The following is a 22,372-nucleotide window of genomic DNA, read 5'->3' as shown; positions in this document are numbered from 1 at the left end:
GATAGGGCTGAGAGAGATTCCTGCCTGCAACCTTGGAGAAGCCGCTACCAGTCTGTGCAAACAATACTGAGCTAGACAGACCAGTGGTCTGACTCAGTATACGGCAGCTTCCTATGTTTTCCATTGCTTTCTGGACTGCTGATTGGCTTCACTCCCTAACTTGAAATTAGGCCCCTCCCTTATTGTCACTGCCCACTGAGATTCCATTAGCAGGCATGAAGGTAAGGCCCTTATGAGTGGCAATCACCTCAAAATTTCCTCGCCCAGGAAGCTGGTATGGCCCCACCCCTTACACATTTCAGGCATACAGTAAAACTGCATTTCTTTCACTGGGCTTTTGTGGTACACTGAAATAGGTTTCTCTGCTGCATACTCTGGTTTTATTCTGTTAGTTTTATGTTGTCTCTATAGTACTTTGCTTTTCTTGATTTTAGATTTCATTGTATGGTGGTCTTAATATTTGTCTGAGCCACCTTGGGGCAAAAGGCAGAATATATGATTAAAATAATTTAAGAAAATATCGCTTTGTACAGCACCCAGTGAAGGTAACGTCACAACTGATGCATAAAGTTCTTAAAACTTATAGGTGGGCCCCAGCCATTATTTGTGATTCAATTGTTAAGGTTACTTAAATAATAGACTATATGGTGAGCATATTCCACTGTTCTAATTTAGAATACAACTTTAGCAAAAAAACAAACCAGCCAACAAACAAAAAACCCAAACCAAAAACCCTGAGGTGCTAAAAGGCACTTTGATGTCTTCTGAGGCAAAGTGTCACAATTTGAGGATTTTTAGAAGAACAGGTGTTATAAAGTGGGTTGAAATTTGAAATTTGATGGTGCATCTCCACTATATTCATCCTCACTGAATTGAAGGATCACTGGCAGACAGATGTTAACCTTATGCAAACAAGTGGCCAAACTACTCAGTGCAATTTCAACAAGGCCATTGAAACCAATAGAACTCTGGAGAAGCTCAATTGAACAAAGAAAATCTGTAAAAGAAAGCCCTTGTGAGGCATGGACATGGACATGCATATACACAAAATACTTCCATAAGATGTAGATGTCAATTTGCTATTCTGAGTGTATGACAACCAGGGTTGAACCTGTGCTAAATGTAAAACAATGAAGAAATAAAGTTCTAAGGATTGCAATAATCAGCCCAGAAGTAAATTGACTGAAGCAACCCAAGTTTATAAAGTAAAATATAAAATAAAATAAAATAAAATAAAATAAAAATAGGTTTGTTAACCAGCACATTGAGTGTTGCTTTAATGTGTTCAGAGATGGCAAGCTCAGACTTCTAGTAATCAAATACTTTTAATTTCAACCTTACCCCTATGGTGGGAAAGGAAAAAGAAATACATTTTGCTTTCAACTGATACACTCCTGGGGATTCAGCCAAATTGTTTTTGCACATTTTCTTCTTCTTTTATTATTGTTCTGCTGACTGGAAGGGAGCTCAGATCTACCAGTTAAAATTCTCCCAGAATGTATTGATGTACAGCATTTAAATGAGTTCACTGTTTGCCTTTAAAAAGGGGAAGGAAAAAAAAGATACAGAAAATGTTTCTTGATAGGGGCTCTCCCTTCCTCTCCCCCCACCAACTTACATTGTGAAGCCCAAGGTAGTTGCATTTAAACAGCTGAATGCGCTTTCACTGCTGCTGCTGCTGACGGGCTGTGGTCACTCAGGCAGCAGTAACTTTGAAAAAATGACCCGTCTACACCCAAACAATAACAGAATCCCCCTTTTTATGTTGGCAACGCCCACTGCTTTCTGTTCATTTCAAGACTCCCCACGTAGATGCAACTGTTTGACCAGCCTTCTTCTGAACAACTTAATTAAGCAAAAGAAAAAGTGTCAGTTACTGCCAACCTCAGAAAAACAGAGCTCTGGGGGTAGGAAAGGGGAGGCTGCATTAACCCACATTCCTGAACCGGTTAACGAAAAGGAAAGCTTTGCTTTATAGTGGTGCCAGGAATATTTGAACCCCAGCTTGCCATTCAGATGATCAAGACATATTGTTTTGTACATCACACCAAACACAATTAAGAGCTTGCAGCAACCTGTGTCTTAACAACTGGTATTAGAGTGATCCTGAGAATTACAAAATCTTTGTCATTACACAGCACGCACTCTCTCACACCCACCCGCTCACCCCATTCATTTCAAATGATGCTCGGGAGACCAAACAGATTTTCAAACTCTTTGAAACGGGGATGGTTTTAATTCCCTCCATTCTCCTGGAGCCAGATGCAGCATGGGAAATCACAGCATGGGACAGATATTTGCTGCTGATACACAGGCAAATGGGATTTGGGGACACACCATCTATATACAGTGATGTTCAGGTTATGAGAAGGGTTTATCTGGCAAGTGCATTCTAGAGGTTGCAACAACAAAAAAAGAAAGAGTTAATGTGTATTTTGTTTGTAGGGAACTGGGCTGCTCTTGGGCTAGTTTTTGCTACCTCTGCACAGACTGAGAAGGCGCTCACTTTTCTAGCCACTCTGATGATAGCCTGCTAATTTCTGTGATAGTCAAATCTAGCATGGAGAGTTATAAAACCTGACTGTGCTTCAGTAAGGCCTTTCCTGGGAGGAGGAATGGGGTGTGTGGTCTGATTCAAACATGCAGGCAAGTGGTAGCTACTTCACAGCCAAAGTAGATAGAGGCTGCTGCTCCAAGTGAAGAGCCAAACATGTGCACTGCTTGTTCTATAGTGCTGTCTTTTTCACCATGCTTCTGCAAACCAGCAAAAAAGGAAAAGAAGTTTGCAGTCATGCAGTGAAAAAATGGTGAATCAAATCAGTCCATGTGAAGAGCTTTCCATGTCAAGCAGCCTTCACATACATGACTTGTATTTGAAATGACCACCAGGTGATTGGTTTGTATGAAACAAGTTTAGATACTAGTCTCCTGTTTCAGAATTATATTTTGCTCTGCATTCTTCCTATTCAAATCTCTCCCCCCCCCACTTATCTTTGTATTTAATTGTTCACTTATTTGCATGCCTTTGCTGTTTGGACTTGCTGCATAGAAGGCACCACTGGATTCTAGAGATCATCATGCAACATTTGTAAGATGATGACTTCTAAATCTGTAGGGCCCATGCCTTTTGTCACTGAACAGAAAAGCAGTTTCGGCTTTGATCCTGCAAACACATATTCTGATTAGCCACACAAACCAATGGGTATTATTTATCACCAATAAAGGAAAACAATAGGGTCTTATTTTATGAGATGGGAAGTTTGGACTGCTTCAACTCAACTGAATTTCATTGCCTGCTTTTGTTATTTTATCAACATTTGGAAGGTCAATAGATATTTGTGCCATCACAGTGTCAAACTGGTACACAATCATTGAAACGAATGAATTAAAAAATTGTCCCACTGATGTTACCATTCACTGGTGATCTGATGGGTTTAAATTCTATTTCAAGGTCCCCTTGAAGACCTTTGTTACCCAGATAAATTGGTAAGGAAAGAAGGTTTATGGTCTTGTTACACATTCAGAGCAATTGCAGTCAGACGAATAGTACATGTCCACAATGTACATATTTCACTTTCACATCTTAGTCTAAAGCCAGGATTGTTGGGCTGACATCAAGACTGTTATAAATACAAAACTACACTTGACCCAATCAATATTAAATAAAAAGAAATGAAAAATTTCTACTTTTCACAACCACTGAGTGTTTCATTCTTTCCATACAACATTACAACAACCATAGTCTTTATTGTGATTAATATCTGGGAGGCTCTTTAACAAGGCCAAACTTGATAGGTGGCTCTTGTTGGGTGAAATTTATGGCCTGGTACTTCCTCAGGAAGACTTCCCACGTTGAATTGTTGAACATTACTGACCTTACTGCCCAGCACAAGGCAACGGGAGGGGGTTGGATGGGGCTGGGGATTTACACAGATGTCTGGTAACTGTGGAAGGTGCAGAAATCCAGAAGGAGAACAACCTGAATCACTTCCATTGGAAGGAGCTGGCCAACAGAGGTCAGGGGGAGGTCTTACCAGCGTGTGAGCCTCAGTGTTTTGGTGCAGTTTGTTTTTTGATTAGCGCAGTTCATGACCGGGCCATCCCACCTGAATAACAATCAGTTTGATTCACAGCAGGCCCGGAGAGGGCAAGGGACGCCTGCAGTGCAGTGCATATGGAGCCAAGCCTGGGGAAGTTTAGAACCTTCCAAACCCAGATGGTTCTGTTTGACACATTTGGCAAAACACCAGAAACAACCTATTGGGAGAGCGAAACCATCAAGATGTTGCATGGATTGTATTTACAGAAACAAAGCCAGATGGGAAAGAAAGTGCTGCATTGTATTAATGAATTCATGAAATGGAGATGCTGCCGCTGCTTAACAGGGCAATTTCTAACAACTGCCTAGTATTCTCTCCCCTTTAAATCTATCCACTGACCGAGTTATTTTTGCTTTCTCGAGAATAAGTATCCACAGGCCTGTGACAATACTGGTGCACGCCTTCAACAGTCCCCTAAAGGGGTGGGGGTTGCCCTAGGAAGACTTGATGACAGAAAGCTGGAAACATTTTCTTGCCAAGTTTATGAGGAGTAGCAAAGGATGATAGAAGGAGTATGGTTGCAGCTGAGGTTCCCAGATCCAAAAGTATCCCTAAGGCAATGCTGGCACATCAGTTTGGGAAAGACTAGGAGGAATGGAGGGCAAATGCTCTCTGTTAGTCTCTTGGTTGTACTTATGCTGCTCCTGCCGCAACTACTACTACTATTTACATACCACTTTTCCAGAGAAATTCTCAAAGTGGTTATATAGAATGCTAATCATAAAATGGTTCCCTATTCCCAAAGGGCTCACAGTCTAGGAAGAAACACAAGGGAGACACCAAGTGCAGCCACTGGAGGGATGCTGTGCTGAGACTGAATAGGGTTTGTTGCTCTCCCCTGCTACATATAAGAGAATCGCCTCTTTGAAAGGTACATCTTTGTCAGGTTAGCAGGGGATAATCTGGGAGAAAGCACAAGCCCAACTAAACACTGGACTTAGAAGAATGGCTATGTTGCACCCCCACATGTGCACACACACACACACACACACACACACACTTTTCAGTCTGGTCCAAACTGTCCAATGGGCAAGAGCCTCTTACCTTTGATGTGTTCCAAGCTGGGTGTCAGACTCTGATGCTTGTATTTAGGTTGGCAAATATGGAAAATCCCAATGTGTTAACATTAACTCTCAGCCTTAGTGCACAGGTCTATTTATTATTCCGACATGCTTCTATGATCCAATTGCAATTATGATCCAACTGCAATTGGAAAGTGAATCTGACACTTTCACAGACAGTACAAGGGAGAACATCCTCTTCTCAGGACACAAGACCACCTATTGCATGACTGCTTGGGATTGTTTGAATCTCTGGCTGAAGTGTCCTGAATGAAAGAGAGTGATGGAAAGTATGCTCCATTTGTAAGCCCTGTTGTGGAGAACTGAGCCTTTTAATATTAGTATGTTGGCCTCCAGTTACAAGGTATCAAAGTATCAATGCAGTGTTATTCTGCTGACCGTAGGTTCCACTCCTGGTAATTATAAAAATATTGGAACTTCTCTCAAGCAGAGAGAGCGATGAAATGCAGGCAAAAATCCTACCCAACTGGTTTGTCAGGAAGCTTAATCTGAATTGTGTGAATGGGGCATGGCAGGTGCTTCTCGATTACAAGAATTCGAGAGAGAGGGAGTGGGTTAAGGAGGATTGGGGGGGTAAAAATAGGTCAGGACAAAGATATGCTATTCACCCTCCCATTTAAATAGGTTGTATTATCAGGAAGATGGAAAAAATTGCAGTTGCCCATTTGTCTATATTAATGAATCTAAATGTATGTCAATTCAGATTGATACTTTTTTTTCACAATGAGGCTGATGGGGGTGGAATGGCTAGTTCATGTTAAAAGTAGTAGCCAAGTAGCAACCTGATCAAACTGCAGCCATTCTAAGAACTTGATTGGATTTGATGCAGGAGTTTTGTGATTAGGACCTCCTGCAGGGTGTCCCAAACTTCAGAGCATCCCCAAACTCCAGAGCATCCACGAGAGACAGCTATTTTTATTGGGTAAGTAATGCTGGGATAAGATGGTTTCCTGATCAAAATCTCCTCCCCTCCCCCACTCCGCCTGCTTTGGAAGCATTTATTAGGATCAAAGTTTATATTAAAGAAAGTGTACAAAAATGCTTCAGTGTTGGCATTTTTTTACAGTAAACAGTAGCAGAATCAGGGTCCCTGTCCAGATTGCTGCCCCTTCAGCAAGCTAAGTATGTATGTATGTAGCTAGCTAGTTAGTACATTTATATACCTCCCCATACAAAAAAAGTCCCTGGGGAGTTCACAATTTTTGTCAAGGGGAAAAGGCTTCCACCGGTGTCAATGGTGTCTTTTGATTAAAACTAATTATAAACTGTTTAATTATTTTTATTCTGTGAAAGAGTTTCAATGCTTTTTTATTCTTTTATTTATTATTCAATAAATAAATTGGAGCTTTCCCCGCTTGACAAATAGCAGCTGTGGGGGTGACCACATCTGAACCACCTTGACAGAATGTGGAGTTAAAGCCCTTCTCTCCTGCCACAGTTCTGATCCACTGGAGTCCACAACAACAAAACCAAACCTGGAAACACTAAGCATGCACTTTCTGTAGTGCAGGTTTTGAAAGCCTTTTAGAAGTGATGTGCAGGTCTTCATTTATTCACTCTAATTTAAAATTTTGTGTGCCATAATGCTTAGATTCTAACACTCCCTTCATATGGGTGTTTTGTTTTTGATTTTTTGCCATTCTTCCCCCCTTCCCCCAATTTCCAGCATGCATTCCCTCAAAACCACCCTTGGAGCTGAGCCAGAAATAATTTTTCTCTGATCCAGCAGTGGGGATGGTTTAGAGGGTCTGCATGCTGGAAATCAGGAGCAATGAGGAGCAAGGCAACCTCCCATAGAGGACCCACAAGGTCAGAGAATGCCTGGCAGGAAGTTGCCCATCTTTTATTGCCCCCAATTTCTAGACTGCAGTCCCTGGAAACCACCCCCAGAGCTGTGTACCATTAACTGGACTAGCATGCAGCCCCTCAAAATAATTTTGTGTGCCAGTTTTTGCTCACATGCCATAGTTCACTGACCCCTGCTGTAGTGTGTAGTTTGACTAGCTCCACAGTGGGAAAAGGTGTAGGTGCTGTATCTGCTTTTTTCCACTGCAGGGCTAACAACAGTTTCAGGAGGTGATTTAGACTGTAGAGTTGGTACAAAATGAAAAGGTTAATCACCCCACTCCCACAGCCCACACACAGCACCACTGTCCTGACCAAGATAGCAGGTGCCCAACTGCCCTCTGTTGCTTTGAAATGACTCAACCAAGATCTAGAGGCTGTCAGCTTAGAATTATTATCCTATGGTAGTTATCCTGAGATAAAAATCTTATCTCCATGAACACCCACACACTTATTTAGGATTAGGTAGCATTGACCTCAGTTGTATTTTCTGCAGAGTTCACATTACTGCCTTGGATCATTCACAGTGTTTTCTCTATAGAACTGTGAACTCAATAGCCATAACTGCTCTTGTTTTCTTGGTTCAGCTCAATATTAAATTTAAACAAAAATTAACAGTGTGAGACTTCTAGATAGGTAATACAATACACACTGAGGGATGCTAGTGTTTTGATGCAAAACCCTCTGTCCAGCAGCAGCAGCATCCTACTGAGGTGAGAGTCAACTGAGGTAACTGTCACATTTTCTTCTCAGTTGCTTGAGAAACAATATGAATATCCTCACACTCCCAACATTTGTTTCCAAAGTTTCACTTGAAATTCTTTAGTCTCCTAAATTCAATGTCCACAGGCACAGAACATGGTTAAGAGACCTTGTTCTATATTCTGTCCTGCATAGCAGGACCTCTCTTCAACACTCTAACCCAGAGCAGTAGTTAATAGTGTTTAGTGACCTGTCACACTAGTACTTCAGTCTTTTGTCCTTTGAAATTGGCTGTCTCCTTTTCAAGTGAGAGGATTTGGTGCCATTATAGCCATCGTTTTGCCCTGGGACGCAACACATTTAATGGGGAAACGGCAAAGAAGCAGCTTCTCTCTGCACATTATGAAGTTTGAAATGCCCAGTCCCTGGGATTAACTCATGATTGAGTCAGACCTTAATACTTCATACTTCTAGCCATATATTAAAATGAGAGAAATATAGAGGATATGGGAGCCTCACAGTCATCTCTTATAATCTGTGAACTGGGTAGAATCAGATTACATGATATGGAGACAATAACATACCACAAATGTGGAAGAGCTTAGGTATACCCCACAGAATGACTGGAGCAATTTAGAAAATCATATGGTTGTAAATACATCTATAATTACCATAAGAAGAATGATAAAATTGGCAAAGCTGAAATATAGATTTGCAAATATTTGTTTTTGCAGCTCACTTTTTGAAATTTCGATTCTGAAAATCAAATTAAAATTTTGAATGAGAAACTTTATTTCAAAATTTGAGTGCTGTAGACTTGTTGATATCTCTTCATTATGGCAACCATTTAGTATGGAATCTCATAATTTGTTAACTGCTAAATTCTATTACATGCCAGCAAACACTTTAAAATACTAAAGGCAAGGGTTGCCTAAACCTCAGTGTAAATGCTCTGTATGCACTATTGAGGGAAGTCTAATATAACAAACAAAAGGCACCACCAATTGATAAAAGAGAAGGCTAAGAGCAAATTCATTCACTAGGAGCTCTACAAGTCCTTTCTGAATTAAGCCACCTTCAGTTTCTTTTGGAAGAAAGGTGGGGTGTAATTTTAAAAATAAATAAAACAATTAAGTATCATAACTTTTATGTCACAGGTACTGTATGTAGAATGAATTCCATTGGCAGTCTCTAGGTTGTCAGCATTCTGGCTCGGCTCTGCAGGTTTTGATTCCTGAGTAACAGTCTTGATAATGACACTGAAAGATTGGCTTGTTTGATGGTTTTACACCTTTTTTGTAGGAGTTTTGATGTTTGGCATTATTATTATTATTACAACAAATATTTATATACTGTTTTCCAACAAGACGTCAGCCCCATTCAGACATTTAAAAAAACAATTCTATACTCGGGTACAGCCTCTAAAAACTTACTAGAAGTCCCACTTGGTGCATCATTCATTCAGCTCTCCTGACGCATCCCTCATTCTTGCAGCGTTCATCTGAATAGGCAAATGCTATAAACTAAATAGCAGGTGCTTTTATAATTGGAAGGCTCTGGACCCTGATCACAGAAGTGCCTGTCATCACACTTACAGCGTTTGCCTCTTTAGACAAATGCTGCAAGTGTGAGGGACGCATTGGGAGAGTTGATTGATTGACTGATGCCCTGGGCCAGGCTTCCAGTAAGCTTTCTTTTAGCCAAGTACAGCCTCCTTATTAACAACATCTAAATGGGGCCGTCTACAAAGCAGTTTACAAAGAATGAAAAAAAAAAAAAAAGATTCCCCCCTGTCCCCATAGGGCTCATAATCTAAAAAGAGAGACAAGGCAGAGTCACCAGCAGCACTCAGTAAGTGTGTTTGTGAGTATGACTGACCATTGAGATCAAATGTCCACTTCTGAAGCTTACTGAGGAGCCATTGCTGTCTTTCAGCCTAAGCAATTGTCACTCACAGAGTAGTTGAGACACTAAACCATCACTTACTGGAGCTCGTTGGATGAAGAACAGAATACAAATGCAACTAAGTGAAACAGCCATCATGAAGTACAGGCAATTATCGACTTAAGATGCTCCAAGTTAAGATGAATGTCACTTAAGATATTTTAAAACTGCAACCTTGTTACAACTTTGCAACTATGTTTCACTTTACAACACTCACTGCAGGAGGGGAAGCCCAACTAGATGGCTTCTGGGGGGTGGGGCTGGAGGAGAAGGAGGAGGAGGAGGAGGAGGAGGTGACAATGGCTGCTCAGGTTCACATTGTCATCAAGACAGGCAGTCCTGGTGGCAGCAGCAGCAGCTGCATCTGAGGTGCAGAGGGATTGGCTGATTCGCACATCGAAGAGGGCCCCTCCATCTCTGCTGTTGCTGCTTCCACTCCTCCTCTTCCAGGCTCAGCTGCTGTGCTGTGTAACAAGAGGGAAAGAGCCTGGCCCCATTCCTAGCCCACATGATACTTTCTGTCCGCTCTCTTTCCTCCCCTGTCTAACCAGGACTTTTTTTGGGGGGGGGCAACAGAATTAACAGAAAACCATTCCCTCCTTTGTGCTCCATGCTGTAGTACTCCAGATGGTGTCAAAGCACAGGCACTTCTTCCCAGTGTGTGGGTGCTTCTTTAGTGAAGATGTCAGCCAGGGTACTCCGAATAATAATAATTCACTGAATAATAATTCGCTGAACTACTACTACTACTGGCTGACATGATGAGCACTGTAACGGAGCCAGAAGGCTTTGTGTTGGAGCTGCAGTAGAAGACAGCCCCGATGCTGCAGAGAACTGGAGGTTGTGCAATCAGTATTGCTGCTTTCTCCCATTCACTACAATGGGAGAAACAGGAGTAATGCTGGTTATGCACTGTCAGTTATCTCCAGCATCAGGACTACCTTCTGACTCCATTGCAGTCCCAACATGGAATGTTCTGGCTCCATCAGAGTGTGCATCATGTCAACCACTATTATATAATAATAATGAAAGAATGAATGAATGAATGAATGAATGAATAAAATAATAATTGCAAGGAGGTGATACTGAACAATGGCTAACAACTGGGAAAACTCATCTCATCATGAAAGACCCAGCAAAAGGTGCAGTTCCAAGTAATTATAGACCGATAACCTGCCTGCCAACCATGCTCAAATTATTAACTGGAATAATAGCAGTTGAAGTAATGCAACACTTATTAACTGACAAACAGCTTCCAGTTGAACAGAAAGGAAATTGCCCAAACACCAGAGGCACAAAAGGCCAGCTGCTGATTGACAAAATGATTTTAGAAAATGGCAAGAGAAGAAAAACAAATCTAAGTGTTGCATGGATTGACTACAAGAAAGCCTTTGACTCATTGCCTCACACATGGATACTAAAATGTTTAGAAACAACTGGTGTCAGCAAAAACATACAGATATTTATAAAAAAAGCAATGAACATGTAGAGTACACAGTTAACAATCAATGATGAGACACTTGGACAGGTTAGCATTCGAAGAGGCATTTCCCAAGGGGACTCACTATCCCCTCTGTTGTTTGTAATCGCCATGACCCCAATTTCACAAATACTAAACAAAACAGGCTTCAGATACCAAACATCTAAAACATCAAGTAAAATCAACCATCTGCTGTACATGGACGATCTGAAGTTGTATGGAAAGTCCCAGTCAGAAACCGAATCACTGCTAAACACTGTCCGTATATTCAGTAGCGATATAGCAATGGAGTTTGGACTAGACAAGTGTGCTGCATTAATAATGAACAAAGGGAAAATAAGAAAAACAGAAGGAATAGAACTGCCCAACGGAAGCAAGATCAAGAGCCTGGAAGAGAAAGAACATTACAAATACTTGGGCATTCTCCAGGCTGATAACATTGCACACACTGAAGTTAAAAGAAAAAAAAGGAAGTGAATACATCAGGAGAGTTAGAAAAATCCATGGCAGGAACACCATACAAGCCATAAACACCTGGGCTATACCTGTTATCAGATACACTGCAGGAATAATAGACTGGACCCAGGCGGAGCTAGAGACGCTAGATCGTAAGACCAGGAAAATAATGACCATCAATCATGCTCTCCACCCCCGCAGTGATGTAGATAGGCTATACCTCCCTTGCAGCTCAGGTGGAAGAGGAATACTGCAAGTCCATCAAACAGTAGAGGAGGAGAAAAGAGGCCTTGAACAATATATCAAGGACAGTGAAGAAGATGCACTTCAAATGGTCAATAACGAGAAACTATTCAACACCAATGAAAGAAAGCAGGCCTACAAGAAAGAACAAGTCAAGAACCGAGCAGAAAAATGGAAATATAAGCCCCTGCATGGTCAATATTTGCACAATATAAGTGGAAAATCAGACATCACCAAGACCTGGCAATGGCTTAAGAATGGTTACTTGAAGAAAGAAACAGAGGGTTTAATACTGGCTGTACAAGAACAGGCACTAAGAACAAATGCAATAAGAGCAAAAGTCGAAAAGTCAACAACAAACAGCAAGTGCCGCCTTTGTAAAGAAGCAGATGAAACCGTGGACCACCTAATCAGCTGTTGTAAAAAGATCGCACAGACTGACTACAAACAAAGGCATGACAAGGTAGCAGGGATGATGCAAAAAATACAAGCTACCTGTAGCCAAAAACTGGTGGGACCATAAAACTGAAAAAGTTGAAGAAAATGAAGATGCAAAAATATTATGGGACTTCTGACTACAAACAGATAAATATCTACCACACAATACACCAGATATAACTGTAGTCGAGAATAAAAAAAAACAAGTCAAAATAATTGACATAGCAATACCAGGGGATAGCAGAATAGAAGAAAAAGAAATAGAAAAAAAATCACAAAATACAAAGATCTACAAATTGAAATTGAAAGGCTGTGGCAAAATAATCCCAGTGGTAATTGGCACCCCAGGTGCAATTCTAAAACAACTTGAAGAGCACCTCAACACCATAGGGGGCCACAGAAATCACCATCAGCCAATTACAAAAAGCAACATTCCTGGGAACAGCCTATATTCTGTGACGATATCTATAACAACAGCAACAACACTGATAATAAAATTCAGCCATCCCAGGTCCTTGAGAAGGACTCGATGTCTGGATAAAACAAACCAGTCATTAACACCTGTATGACTGTGTAAACAACAACAACATAATATATTTTAACAATATAGTATATAGAATATGTTTGCCCAATTATACTACTATTACTACTACAAATATTTATATACTGCCTTCAACCACAGTTCTCAAAGCAGTTTACATAGAAAAATAAATAATACATAAATAAGATGGTCCTCTTGTTACCAAAGGCTCACAAACTACAAAAACAAAACAAAAAATCCATGATAAAGTAGGTACCAGTAACAGCCAGTGGAGGGATGCTGTGCTGTGCTGTTCTGGGGTTGGAAGCCATCTTCCTTATGTTTTCCACCTGCCTTCCACCTTTTTTGGTATGCCCACTCACCCTCTGTTTATCCACGAGCCACATACACGTATACACCACGAGCCAGCGTGGTGTAGTGGTTAGAGTGCTGGACTAGGACTGGGGAGACCTGAGTTCAAATCCCCATTCAGCCATGATACTAGCTGGGTGACTCTGGGCCAGTCACTTCTCTCTCAGCCTAACCTACTTCACAGGGTTGTTGTGAGGAGAAACACAAGTATGTAGTACACAGCTCTGGGCTCCTTGGAGGAAAAGCGGGATATAAATGTAATAATAAATCATCATCATCATCTTGCCTTAAACTAATGTACACAAATCCCATAAACAAACTCCAACCCACCCACCCCCACCTCAAATGATAAAACAGACTGAGAAAGTTTAACTAAAGGAATTCAGTTTGCAGTGCCAAGCAAATACAGGAAATTATTCTTATCAGGCTGCTGTGTTAAGTCTTTATCTATAGTTATAGTTAAGTCTTTAACTATAGCACATCTGGCATATTTTCATCCTTAATGTTACACAAAGTGATATTATTAAGCAGACTATAATTTTCTCTCCTAAGTGACTTTTTAATGCTCTCTTACCAATAATTGTGGAAACTAGTTTGATATGTCATTGTTAACTGCCCAGAGATGAAAGTTTGGGCGGTACACAAGTTAAATATTTATTTATTTATTTATTATATTCATTTATTATTTGTTCTCCACTACCAGTTTGGGTTTCACATTTTTCTGTTTCGTAGGGAGCTATATATATTTGCATTTAATTGTCAAGACGCCCTTAGCAGCACCCTGATTTCTAAGAGATCTTTGCTGTGTGTTTAGCTATCTAAATTTTTCACAATGAAACTCTGACTTACATCTTTATCATAAATTACGTCCTTCAGAGAATATACATGGCTATTAAAAGTTGGAGTAAGAATTCAATGAGCCATTTAGCAGTATTTCTCTTTGGAGCTGCGTTTACAGCACAACCTTTTGCCATTCCTCTGAAAACATATGTACCACATAAACCCTTCATTTCAGGAGGTTAGTTTCTAGTTAATGAGCTATTAACCAAACAATGCAACCAATTAATGAGCAAAACCTTTGTACACTTTGGTAGCAATCCAAGGCAGGTTTCACTGAAATCAGTGGGAATTACTTTCAAGTAAATGTGTTTAGGATCAAGATATTTGTGGTCTTGATGTATGATCTTAAGTTGAAAGTGGAAGTAAATAATGTTCAGTTCCAAAAACTACCCAGAATATAGTAGGAAGAAAATGGAAACAGCTTATTTCATTAGAAAACAAACCAACCAACCTTGGAGTTAACCTAGCATTCATTAAAACATGGGTGTTCTACAAGTGGAATGAAAGAAAAGTAATTTTCATGGAAGGTATTGAACTTGTATGAGGAGTAGGGAATACTGATACCTTGGAGGGCAGGAGAGCTATGAAAAACAAGATGGTAGGTCAGTACAGCAGCTTTTTGTAGCTACCTGATTACAGCTGTTCTATTCTTGTTGACCCTCTGCTTTTTTCCTTGTAAACTTGGTGGAATTAAATTTTTACTTGGGAGAATTATTCATGGACTTCCATGAATAAATATAACTCTTAGCACTATCTTATTAACTAAAAGCAATTTAGAGATAAATACAGTGAATGTTAATGAAAGGCAAAGAATGGAAAATTGTTTAAGTGGCCAAAGAAACTTTATCCTATTGTGATGCAAGCCAAGCTATGCCAGCTATATGTAAATGTATGCAGTAGCTTGTGTGCATGTGTCCACTTTGAAGTTGCCATCTGAATTTAATTCTGCCTTTGTGATTAAATCAGGCCATTACGTTTAATCTCACTTAATAGTAAGAAACGCTCTTTGTTGTTTTCTATAGGCAACATATTCTGCCCCTAACATATACAGCTTGGCATTCACACTTTACTATTAATCCCCGATGGCTGATAATTGCTTCATCTCCAAGTTCTCTGTGCAATTCACAAGAGAACTGATTGCAACTATTCTTCGCCTATACATTAATGCACTGTTTTGGTCTTACTTCTTTGGCTCAGTGAACCCTATCAAGCTGTCCACATTTTCTGGGCATGTGGATGTATTGTAAGTTGTTAAATTAAATTCGGCACTGACCCCCCTCCCTCCCCAACCATCGGAATATATTAGCACTGCAAGTTAGCTGATTGACAAGTGAGGTCCCAGAAACCTGAAATAAAAAGGCAAAAATGTGTGTTTCAAGTGAAACTCGGTGGTCTTCTGCCTGCTGTCTTGCTACTTACACTTCCATTACCACAGCTGGATTGGCGGTGTTACCCAGAGCGTTCTTTCATTGATCTGCATTTGTTAGTGGTGAAATTCCTCTGATACACAATTATTAAGAAATCAAAATGTTTCCTCAGTCCTGTTGAAATTAGAAGGAAATTGAGGAATTCTTTCCTGAATTGCTACAGAAATCCGTGTCTCCACAATTCTGTCAAGCAATCTGGTTCATAATCACTAAGGCATCACATCATACCTCCAGCGTGCTTTTACTCTCCCATACATTTAAATAATTGCCAGAGAGGTGATATAAGCTTCTCTATGGTTAGCTTTATTTATTATTACACGTATATACTGCTTTTCTGTATATTGCACTCAGTTTTGGCAGTCATCTCATGTCGACTATGTGGAAGCTGTTTTTGAGCATTGGTTCTTCATGAGTCAATGGTCAAAATCCAATGAGAGTTAGCACATTTAAGCCCGTTGATTTCATTGCCAAAGAACAGTTTGTCAAAAGTCCTCAGGGTCCTAACGAACTCATAAAAATGATGAAATGCAAGGAAATTAAAAAAACAAAACACAGTTCTGACCTTTAACATCTACTTAAGTAGATCTCTAGGACCATTCCATTCAATTGGTCATTACTTAGATATCATTTCAGATTATTAAACATTTACACAAACAAAAAAGGTTTCCTCTCTCCAGACCCTTGTCTGTAATGCTGAGTCCCATTGCACCTGACAGGAATCTTCTCAACACATGCTAAGGATCATCTCTGAAGTCAGCCTTCTAAATTGGTGTCTCTCAAAGTGTGGCAGACAGGCAGTATGGACAGTGGCTGAGGAGATACAAGCTTCCCCCTCCCCATTTAAGCTGAATGATAGCTCTGAGACCTTCAGCACATGGGTGGGCTGCCTCTTAATGAACGGTGCAGGCTTGTGTGACCTCACTACCTGCCTTTGCTTTTGTTTCTGTTCTTTATTTTATGTTGATGATTCCTCAGGTCTGGGAGAAAAGGGGGCAAAAAGAATTTGTATGATCTCCATTTGTTTCTTAGAGGAATTATGTAGGCTAACTATGACACTCTGACAATCGCGATCCTTGACAGCTATGAAAACAACAAAATGCCCCATAAAACAAACCAAAAAGTGTGCCATACAACACATAAAACACTGTGCCAGGAGTGTTGCCTAGCAGTCAGTAGCTCTGCGAAATAATCTTAGGTCTGTCTTTTCATTGCTTTTCAGTCTTTCTTGTTCGAATTTCTAACACAACATTCTGTATCTTTCAAGACACATTTAGTTTCTGGGTTTTGTTTATGGGATTGAAGACAAGCTTACCTTATTTGTTTTAGCTCAAGTAAAGCAATGAAACAACATTTAATGAATTCCAAAATGCAGCTGAAACTCTGTTTTATATTTGCATTCTGTGCACTGTTTGCATACTGTTCTGCAAAATTCATTGTTGGATACACCTGTTATACAGTGTGGAGTCAGTGTGGCATAGTGGTTAGAGTGTTGGACTAGGGCCAGAGAGATCTGAGTTCAAATCCCCACTCAGCCATGAAACTCACTGACTCTGGGCCAGTCTGACTCACTGACTGACTCTGGGCCAGTCATGCATCTCTCAGCCTAACCTACCTCACAGGGTTGTTGTGAGGACAAACAAACCATGTATACTGCTCTGGGCTCTTTGGAGGAAGAGCAGGATATAAATGAAATAAATAAATAAATAATGCAATATAACCTTCAGGTTATACTGTGTAACTTTCCATCTTTTCACATAAATATGTACTTACGCTTTTGTGCCGAGTAACTAGTAATAATATCTGAATGCTCATCACTGAAAAATAGTGCTGAGCTCCCGATGGATGATTATGAAATAAGTAGATCTTATTTCAAAGCTCTTTTTTTGCTAATAATCACATGGTTTTGCTAATAATCACATGGATTATCATAATAATGGTTTTGCTAATAATCACATGGATTTCTAGGCAATATTTTCATTCCTTCCCTTATTCACATTGCTAGGTTCCCAATGGGTTGCTGTCCAGCATCTTCAGCACAGTTCACTTCGTACATTGCAAAACATTCATACCCCATCTCACAGTGCAGTTCTCTACAATGAAGTAAGCAGTTTCTTAGCAGCTAAAACTACTACAGGAAGGATCTGTGTATTGACAGCGGCATTGTGAATTCAGAGAGCAACTCTAAACAAAAATGTTGGGCAAATGAGATTAATATCCCTGGGTGAAAACTCTCCTGGTTTTGTCTTGTCTGTGATTCTTACTCCTTTGTTCCTCTGAGCCTCAAAGGTATTCAAATTAAAATTGAGTGAATTGATTGCATAATTAATCTATCTGCAGTTCGCTCCCCCTAATACAATCTATGCACATGAACGTAAGTATAGCTTAATTTATTTATGATTATTTGTAGATTAGGCTGATAGCATGGATATTCTGGTCACTTCCATTATCCCTTCTGTACCCTCAACCAAAATGTGATGATAAGTTCTACATTCACATTTTTCTGTATATTTATTGTCAATGCTGCATCCCCACTTGCCTCAGATCTTCTGAGCTCTTAATACTCTGGCTGTTACCTTGCTAGATTTTGTTCTGTGGATATCCCAAGTCCATCATAGGTCTCAAGAAGACACCAAGGCCATGGAGGATACCAAGGCCCTCTTCTACCGAAACAGAGATTCCCAGGTTTCTAAAAAGTAGCCCTTGTTCAAACCACAACATTTATGTGGCATGGAAGTTGAACAGATGGCAATATCACTTCCATTGTAGGTTGCACTTACAGTCTTCCAGCTGTTTGTTCTTTCTCTTGAGTAGGAGTACTTGGGGCTTTTTCCACCATTCTGAATCAAACATGAGAACTGGCTGGGGAAAATAGAAAATGAACTGGGGAGATTAAAGGAGCCTCCCTCTCCACCATCCTTCTACTAAGCTAATTAAATCCTTCAAAGAAATCCTTGAGAGAAGGCTCCCAGCTTGAGCCAGCTGTTGAGAAAATAATGTGCCTGCTCCCAATAACTCTCCCAAGGTAATCAACCTTAGGGAGTGTTTGGAGGATAAGATGGAGACTCCAAGACCTCCCTATCTATCCATCCCAATGTTCAACCTTCTTTTTTTTTGGAAAGGATACTTTCCCCTCTTTCCCCCCTCCTGCATCTACTTTGCTAGACTTTGCCTCTCACCAAAGAACTAAACTGTATTTTAGCTTTTATTAATCCCTTGCAAAACATTTGCAAATCACCATGTCAAATCATCTCAAATCATATGATTACAGTGGAATATGAGTTCTCACCCAGGTCTCATAATGTTTGTGTGTCTTGTTCTCTTGCAGCATGTCCGAACCCTTCATTATTCTGAGGCATTTTCCCCCTTTACTACCAGATTGCTTCAGCCTCTAATTAACTTAGCATGTGCAAACAAATTTGAGGTGTAGGTAGGTAAAAGGGTCTTCTCCCACTCAGTAGTATATAACTTAATGATAGATCCTGCCTCTCAGCAGCAGAGATATGTCAAAGCAGAGGAGGTACTCTGCAGTATAATGTATGCCATTAGCTGTGGAAGTAATGGACACAAGCCACAGGGAACTGCTCTCTTCGGCTAGCTATATTGAAAGGAATAGAAGCTACTCTAGAGCACAGCTGGGCTCTACACAGACCCTGTTCTTAATGCAGCATGTGTAGGACAATGCTGATTTTTGCTCAGCATTGCTTTGTAACACTAGACATTGAATTTTCAAGTACTTCAGATGTTCAATATGCTTATTTGGCTATGTAAGTTGCAGGCTTGGCATACTATAACTATTGGCCAGGTTAGATTGGCATGGTTTTCCTATTTATAGGACTGATCTAGGGGGAACTACAAACCCCATGTGTGCTTACGGGGGGCGGGGTGGGGAAAGAAGCTGTATTACTAAAAACATTATTTTACTCTCAATGTCAATTAAGACACTAGTACTGCACAAAGTAAGTGGGTTGAGGGTGGTGGCCTTAATATCAGTAGGAAATCAATACTCTCTCTATTCCAACATGCAAAGTCTACTAAGCCATCATGTTCCTTTCCCCAGTGCTATTTATATTTGATATTGAAAATATTGTCAACTTGTATCTTCATTTCCCACTCATTGGAATGTCAGTAGAGAAATGTGAATAGTGTAGTGTTTATTTCTGTTGATTATAATTGTACAGTTGCAAGTCACAGGGTCGTACAATTGTTTAAAAAACATGATCATTTAAAAATTAAAAATAAATTGACAAAATATGAAACTATTCAATCAAGAACATTTAAAACATCAGTAACATTGTTTTAAAACTATAAAGCTTCATCTATATATCTGTGGAACATTTGTTGACGGAAAGGTATCTTGAAAGGCTGTCTCAGAACCTTTGTTATGGACTTGCTTAAGCAGGTCCATTTATAAACTAAACAATCAGAATTTAAAACAATCTGTTGGCGAGAAATCCATCATTTATATTGGTGTCAGCATATTTGGATATCCTAATTTGGAGTTTTCTTATACCCCAACTTTTCTTACATTAGAACAGGAATGGAATTTAACTTTCATTTTATATATATTTTTCTGTAGGATTTAAGAAGATAACAAATGAAAGTACAACAGTTCTTTAATCTTTTGCCTGTCTTTAAGAAAACGCCTTTTTCATTTCATCCATCACCATGAATCACAGGAGTTCATGGATTATATGCCCAAGAGTAATGCAGTGTGTTACAAATTCTTCATCTTCTTTTAGTATAGTAAGACTGCAATCCTAAATACACTAGAAAGTAAGCCCCATTGACAATGCAACTTACTGCTGAGTAAACTAGTGTAAAATTGTGCCGCACAGCTACAATCCTATATTTACAATCTGTATACTTTGAAGCAAGGACTATTCAGTTCAGTAGAATTTACTTCGAGTCAGGTAAACATGGCTAGGATGGGGCGAGGTGGTATTATCTCCAAATAACGCACCTTTAGGGACTATACAATCTAGAAGGAAAAAGAACTAGATAATAGAAAAAAGAGCAACTTTTTAGGGTCGCCAACGCCATTATAAATGACAACACGAGCTAGCGGTACAGCGAATTGTTGCTACGCTGGGTGAAGAGAAACAGACAACGAACCAGAAGTACAATCCAGCTACAGTCAAGCACTTTTAGAAGTCCCATTGATTTCTATGGGAGAGCTGAGCAACGTGTAAGATCAGTGGGGCAACGGACAAGCAGCCCAATTTTATGCTCATTTACTCAGAAGTAAGTCCCACTGGGTTTGATAAGACTTACTCCTAGATAAATGTGCAAAGGCAGGATTACAACTCCAATCGTGCTGAAATTCACGAAGCTGAATCTTTAGCGGTTCAACTTGTATTGGTTATTCATTGCGCCATTTTATTTAGCAAGGGTTTTCCCCCCCCCACCCCTACGGCGAGGAGTGATCTGACGTCTGATTGGCAAGAAGACACCAGACACACGCAAGTTCTCTCCTTTCCAGAAGCCCGAAGATTTACAACTTCTCGCCAAACGGCCCGCAGCGTCGCTTTCCCGAGTCTCCATCCGCCTGGCTGGGTGGAGGGCAAGCTCGGGGCTCCACCCTGCCAGTCCTGTCTGCGCACGTGTCCTGGCTCCACTGCGCTGCCCGCCCCTCCCTCCAAGTCCGATCGCCGCTTGCTGCAGCCCCCGTCGCCTCCTCCAGCCCTCCCAGGTCACGAGCGGTCACTTGGAGAACTGTGCCTGCACGGCAGCCAAACTGAGGCCGGACGGCATGAAGTGGGGGAACTTGCAAATGGCGCAGGTGCACAGGCTGCTGGCCCCACTAGGCAGGTGGACTTGGCCGCACTGCTGTTCCTCCAGGGACACTGCGAGGTATTTGTTGGTCGGCGGCCGCAGGCTGTCCGGGTGGTGGTGGTGGTGGTGATGGTGGCTCACGTTGCCCGGCGTCAGGAGCACCGGGCCCGGAGCGGCGGCGAAGAGGGGCAGGCCGGCCAGCAGCAGCCTGGGACCAGAGCCGCTGAGATCGCCGATGATCCTCCGGAGCTCTTGCAACGAACTCCCCAGCAAGAGGATGTAGTTCCTGGCCAGCAGCAGCGTGGCGATCTTGGAGAGTTTCCTGCCTGGTGAGCTCTGGCAATGGGCTGCCGAGTAAGGCATGATCACTTCCCTCAAGGCGTCCATCGCCAAGTTGAGATCCTGCATCCGCTTTCTCTCCCGACTGTTGATCTTCCGCCGCAGCTGCTGCTGCTCAGTCTTCGGCTCGCTCTTGCTGCCGTGGCCGCCGCCCTTTGCGCTTCCGGGTCCCTGCGGGAGCTGCTCTGGAGGAAACTCTGACCTGTCAGGAGCCTGTTTGGGAAGCAAGGCGGAGGGGGCCTGCCTGTAGCCAACCAGCTCGTACAGGGATGGTTGTTGCCTCAACATGATCTTCTTGCTGCGCCTTCAGATCGGGCAAAAAACGTTCATAGTCAAAAGGCATGAAAAGGAAGGCCAACGCGGATGGGGGTGGGCGGCTTTGCCACCCGCCAAACAAGGGTGGTGGTGGTGGTGATGATGCTGATGATAAAAGAAATCCACTGACTCCACTAAAGGCACTCAGGCTCTAGGAAAAGGGGGAGGGGTGTTTTTTAAAAAGCCTGCCGCGATTTGCCGTGAGATGTGAGAAAATGAATATTTAGCTGAACTCCGTTAAATTCAGCCCTGTCTTAGAGCAAAGGAATGACAGACGGCAGCCAATGGGAGTGCAAGCTTGGGTAGCGAGAGGCGCTCATTGGCCGCCGCATGATGCGTGGGGAAATCGTTCGTCGCAATTGGCAAACAAGAAGTTTATTGTTTTGATCTACAGTTCTTCAGTCGCGGGAACCTAAAATTCCACGGGAGCTCCTGCCCTTCTTTGCAATCACTTTTGGAGCACTCTGATTTTCAGTAGGTTTCTGGTCCCTCCTCCT

General features: G+C 41.3%; 1 protein-coding gene across 1 annotated transcript; it reads right to left on the bottom strand.

The window, feature by feature from the left end:
• Positions 1-19,583: 19,583 nt before the first annotated feature.
• On the bottom strand, positions 19,584-22,114 carry OLIG1 (oligodendrocyte transcription factor 1). Its single transcript, XM_053312412.1, has one exon. It carries the CDS (start codon positions 21,846-21,848, stop codon positions 21,150-21,152), a length of 699 nt encoding a protein of 232 aa, XP_053168387.1. The 5' UTR covers positions 21,849-22,114; the 3' UTR covers positions 19,584-21,149.
• Between the last annotated feature and the right edge of the window lie 258 nt (positions 22,115-22,372).

This window comes from Hemicordylus capensis, chromosome 3, assembly GCF_027244095.1.
Source record: "Hemicordylus capensis ecotype Gifberg chromosome 3, rHemCap1.1.pri, whole genome shotgun sequence".
Classification (NCBI taxonomy): Eukaryota; Metazoa; Chordata; class Lepidosauria; order Squamata; family Cordylidae; genus Hemicordylus; species Hemicordylus capensis.
Note: the sequence above shows the minus strand (reverse complement) of the source record. Positions and strands in the feature narration are given on the sequence as shown.

What these genes read in the sequence shown, in the direction of transcription:
- OLIG1 (XM_053312412.1), bottom strand. Translation starts at nt 21,848, where the DNA reads ATGTTGAGGCAACAACCATCCCTGTACGAGCTGGTTGGCTACAGGCAG.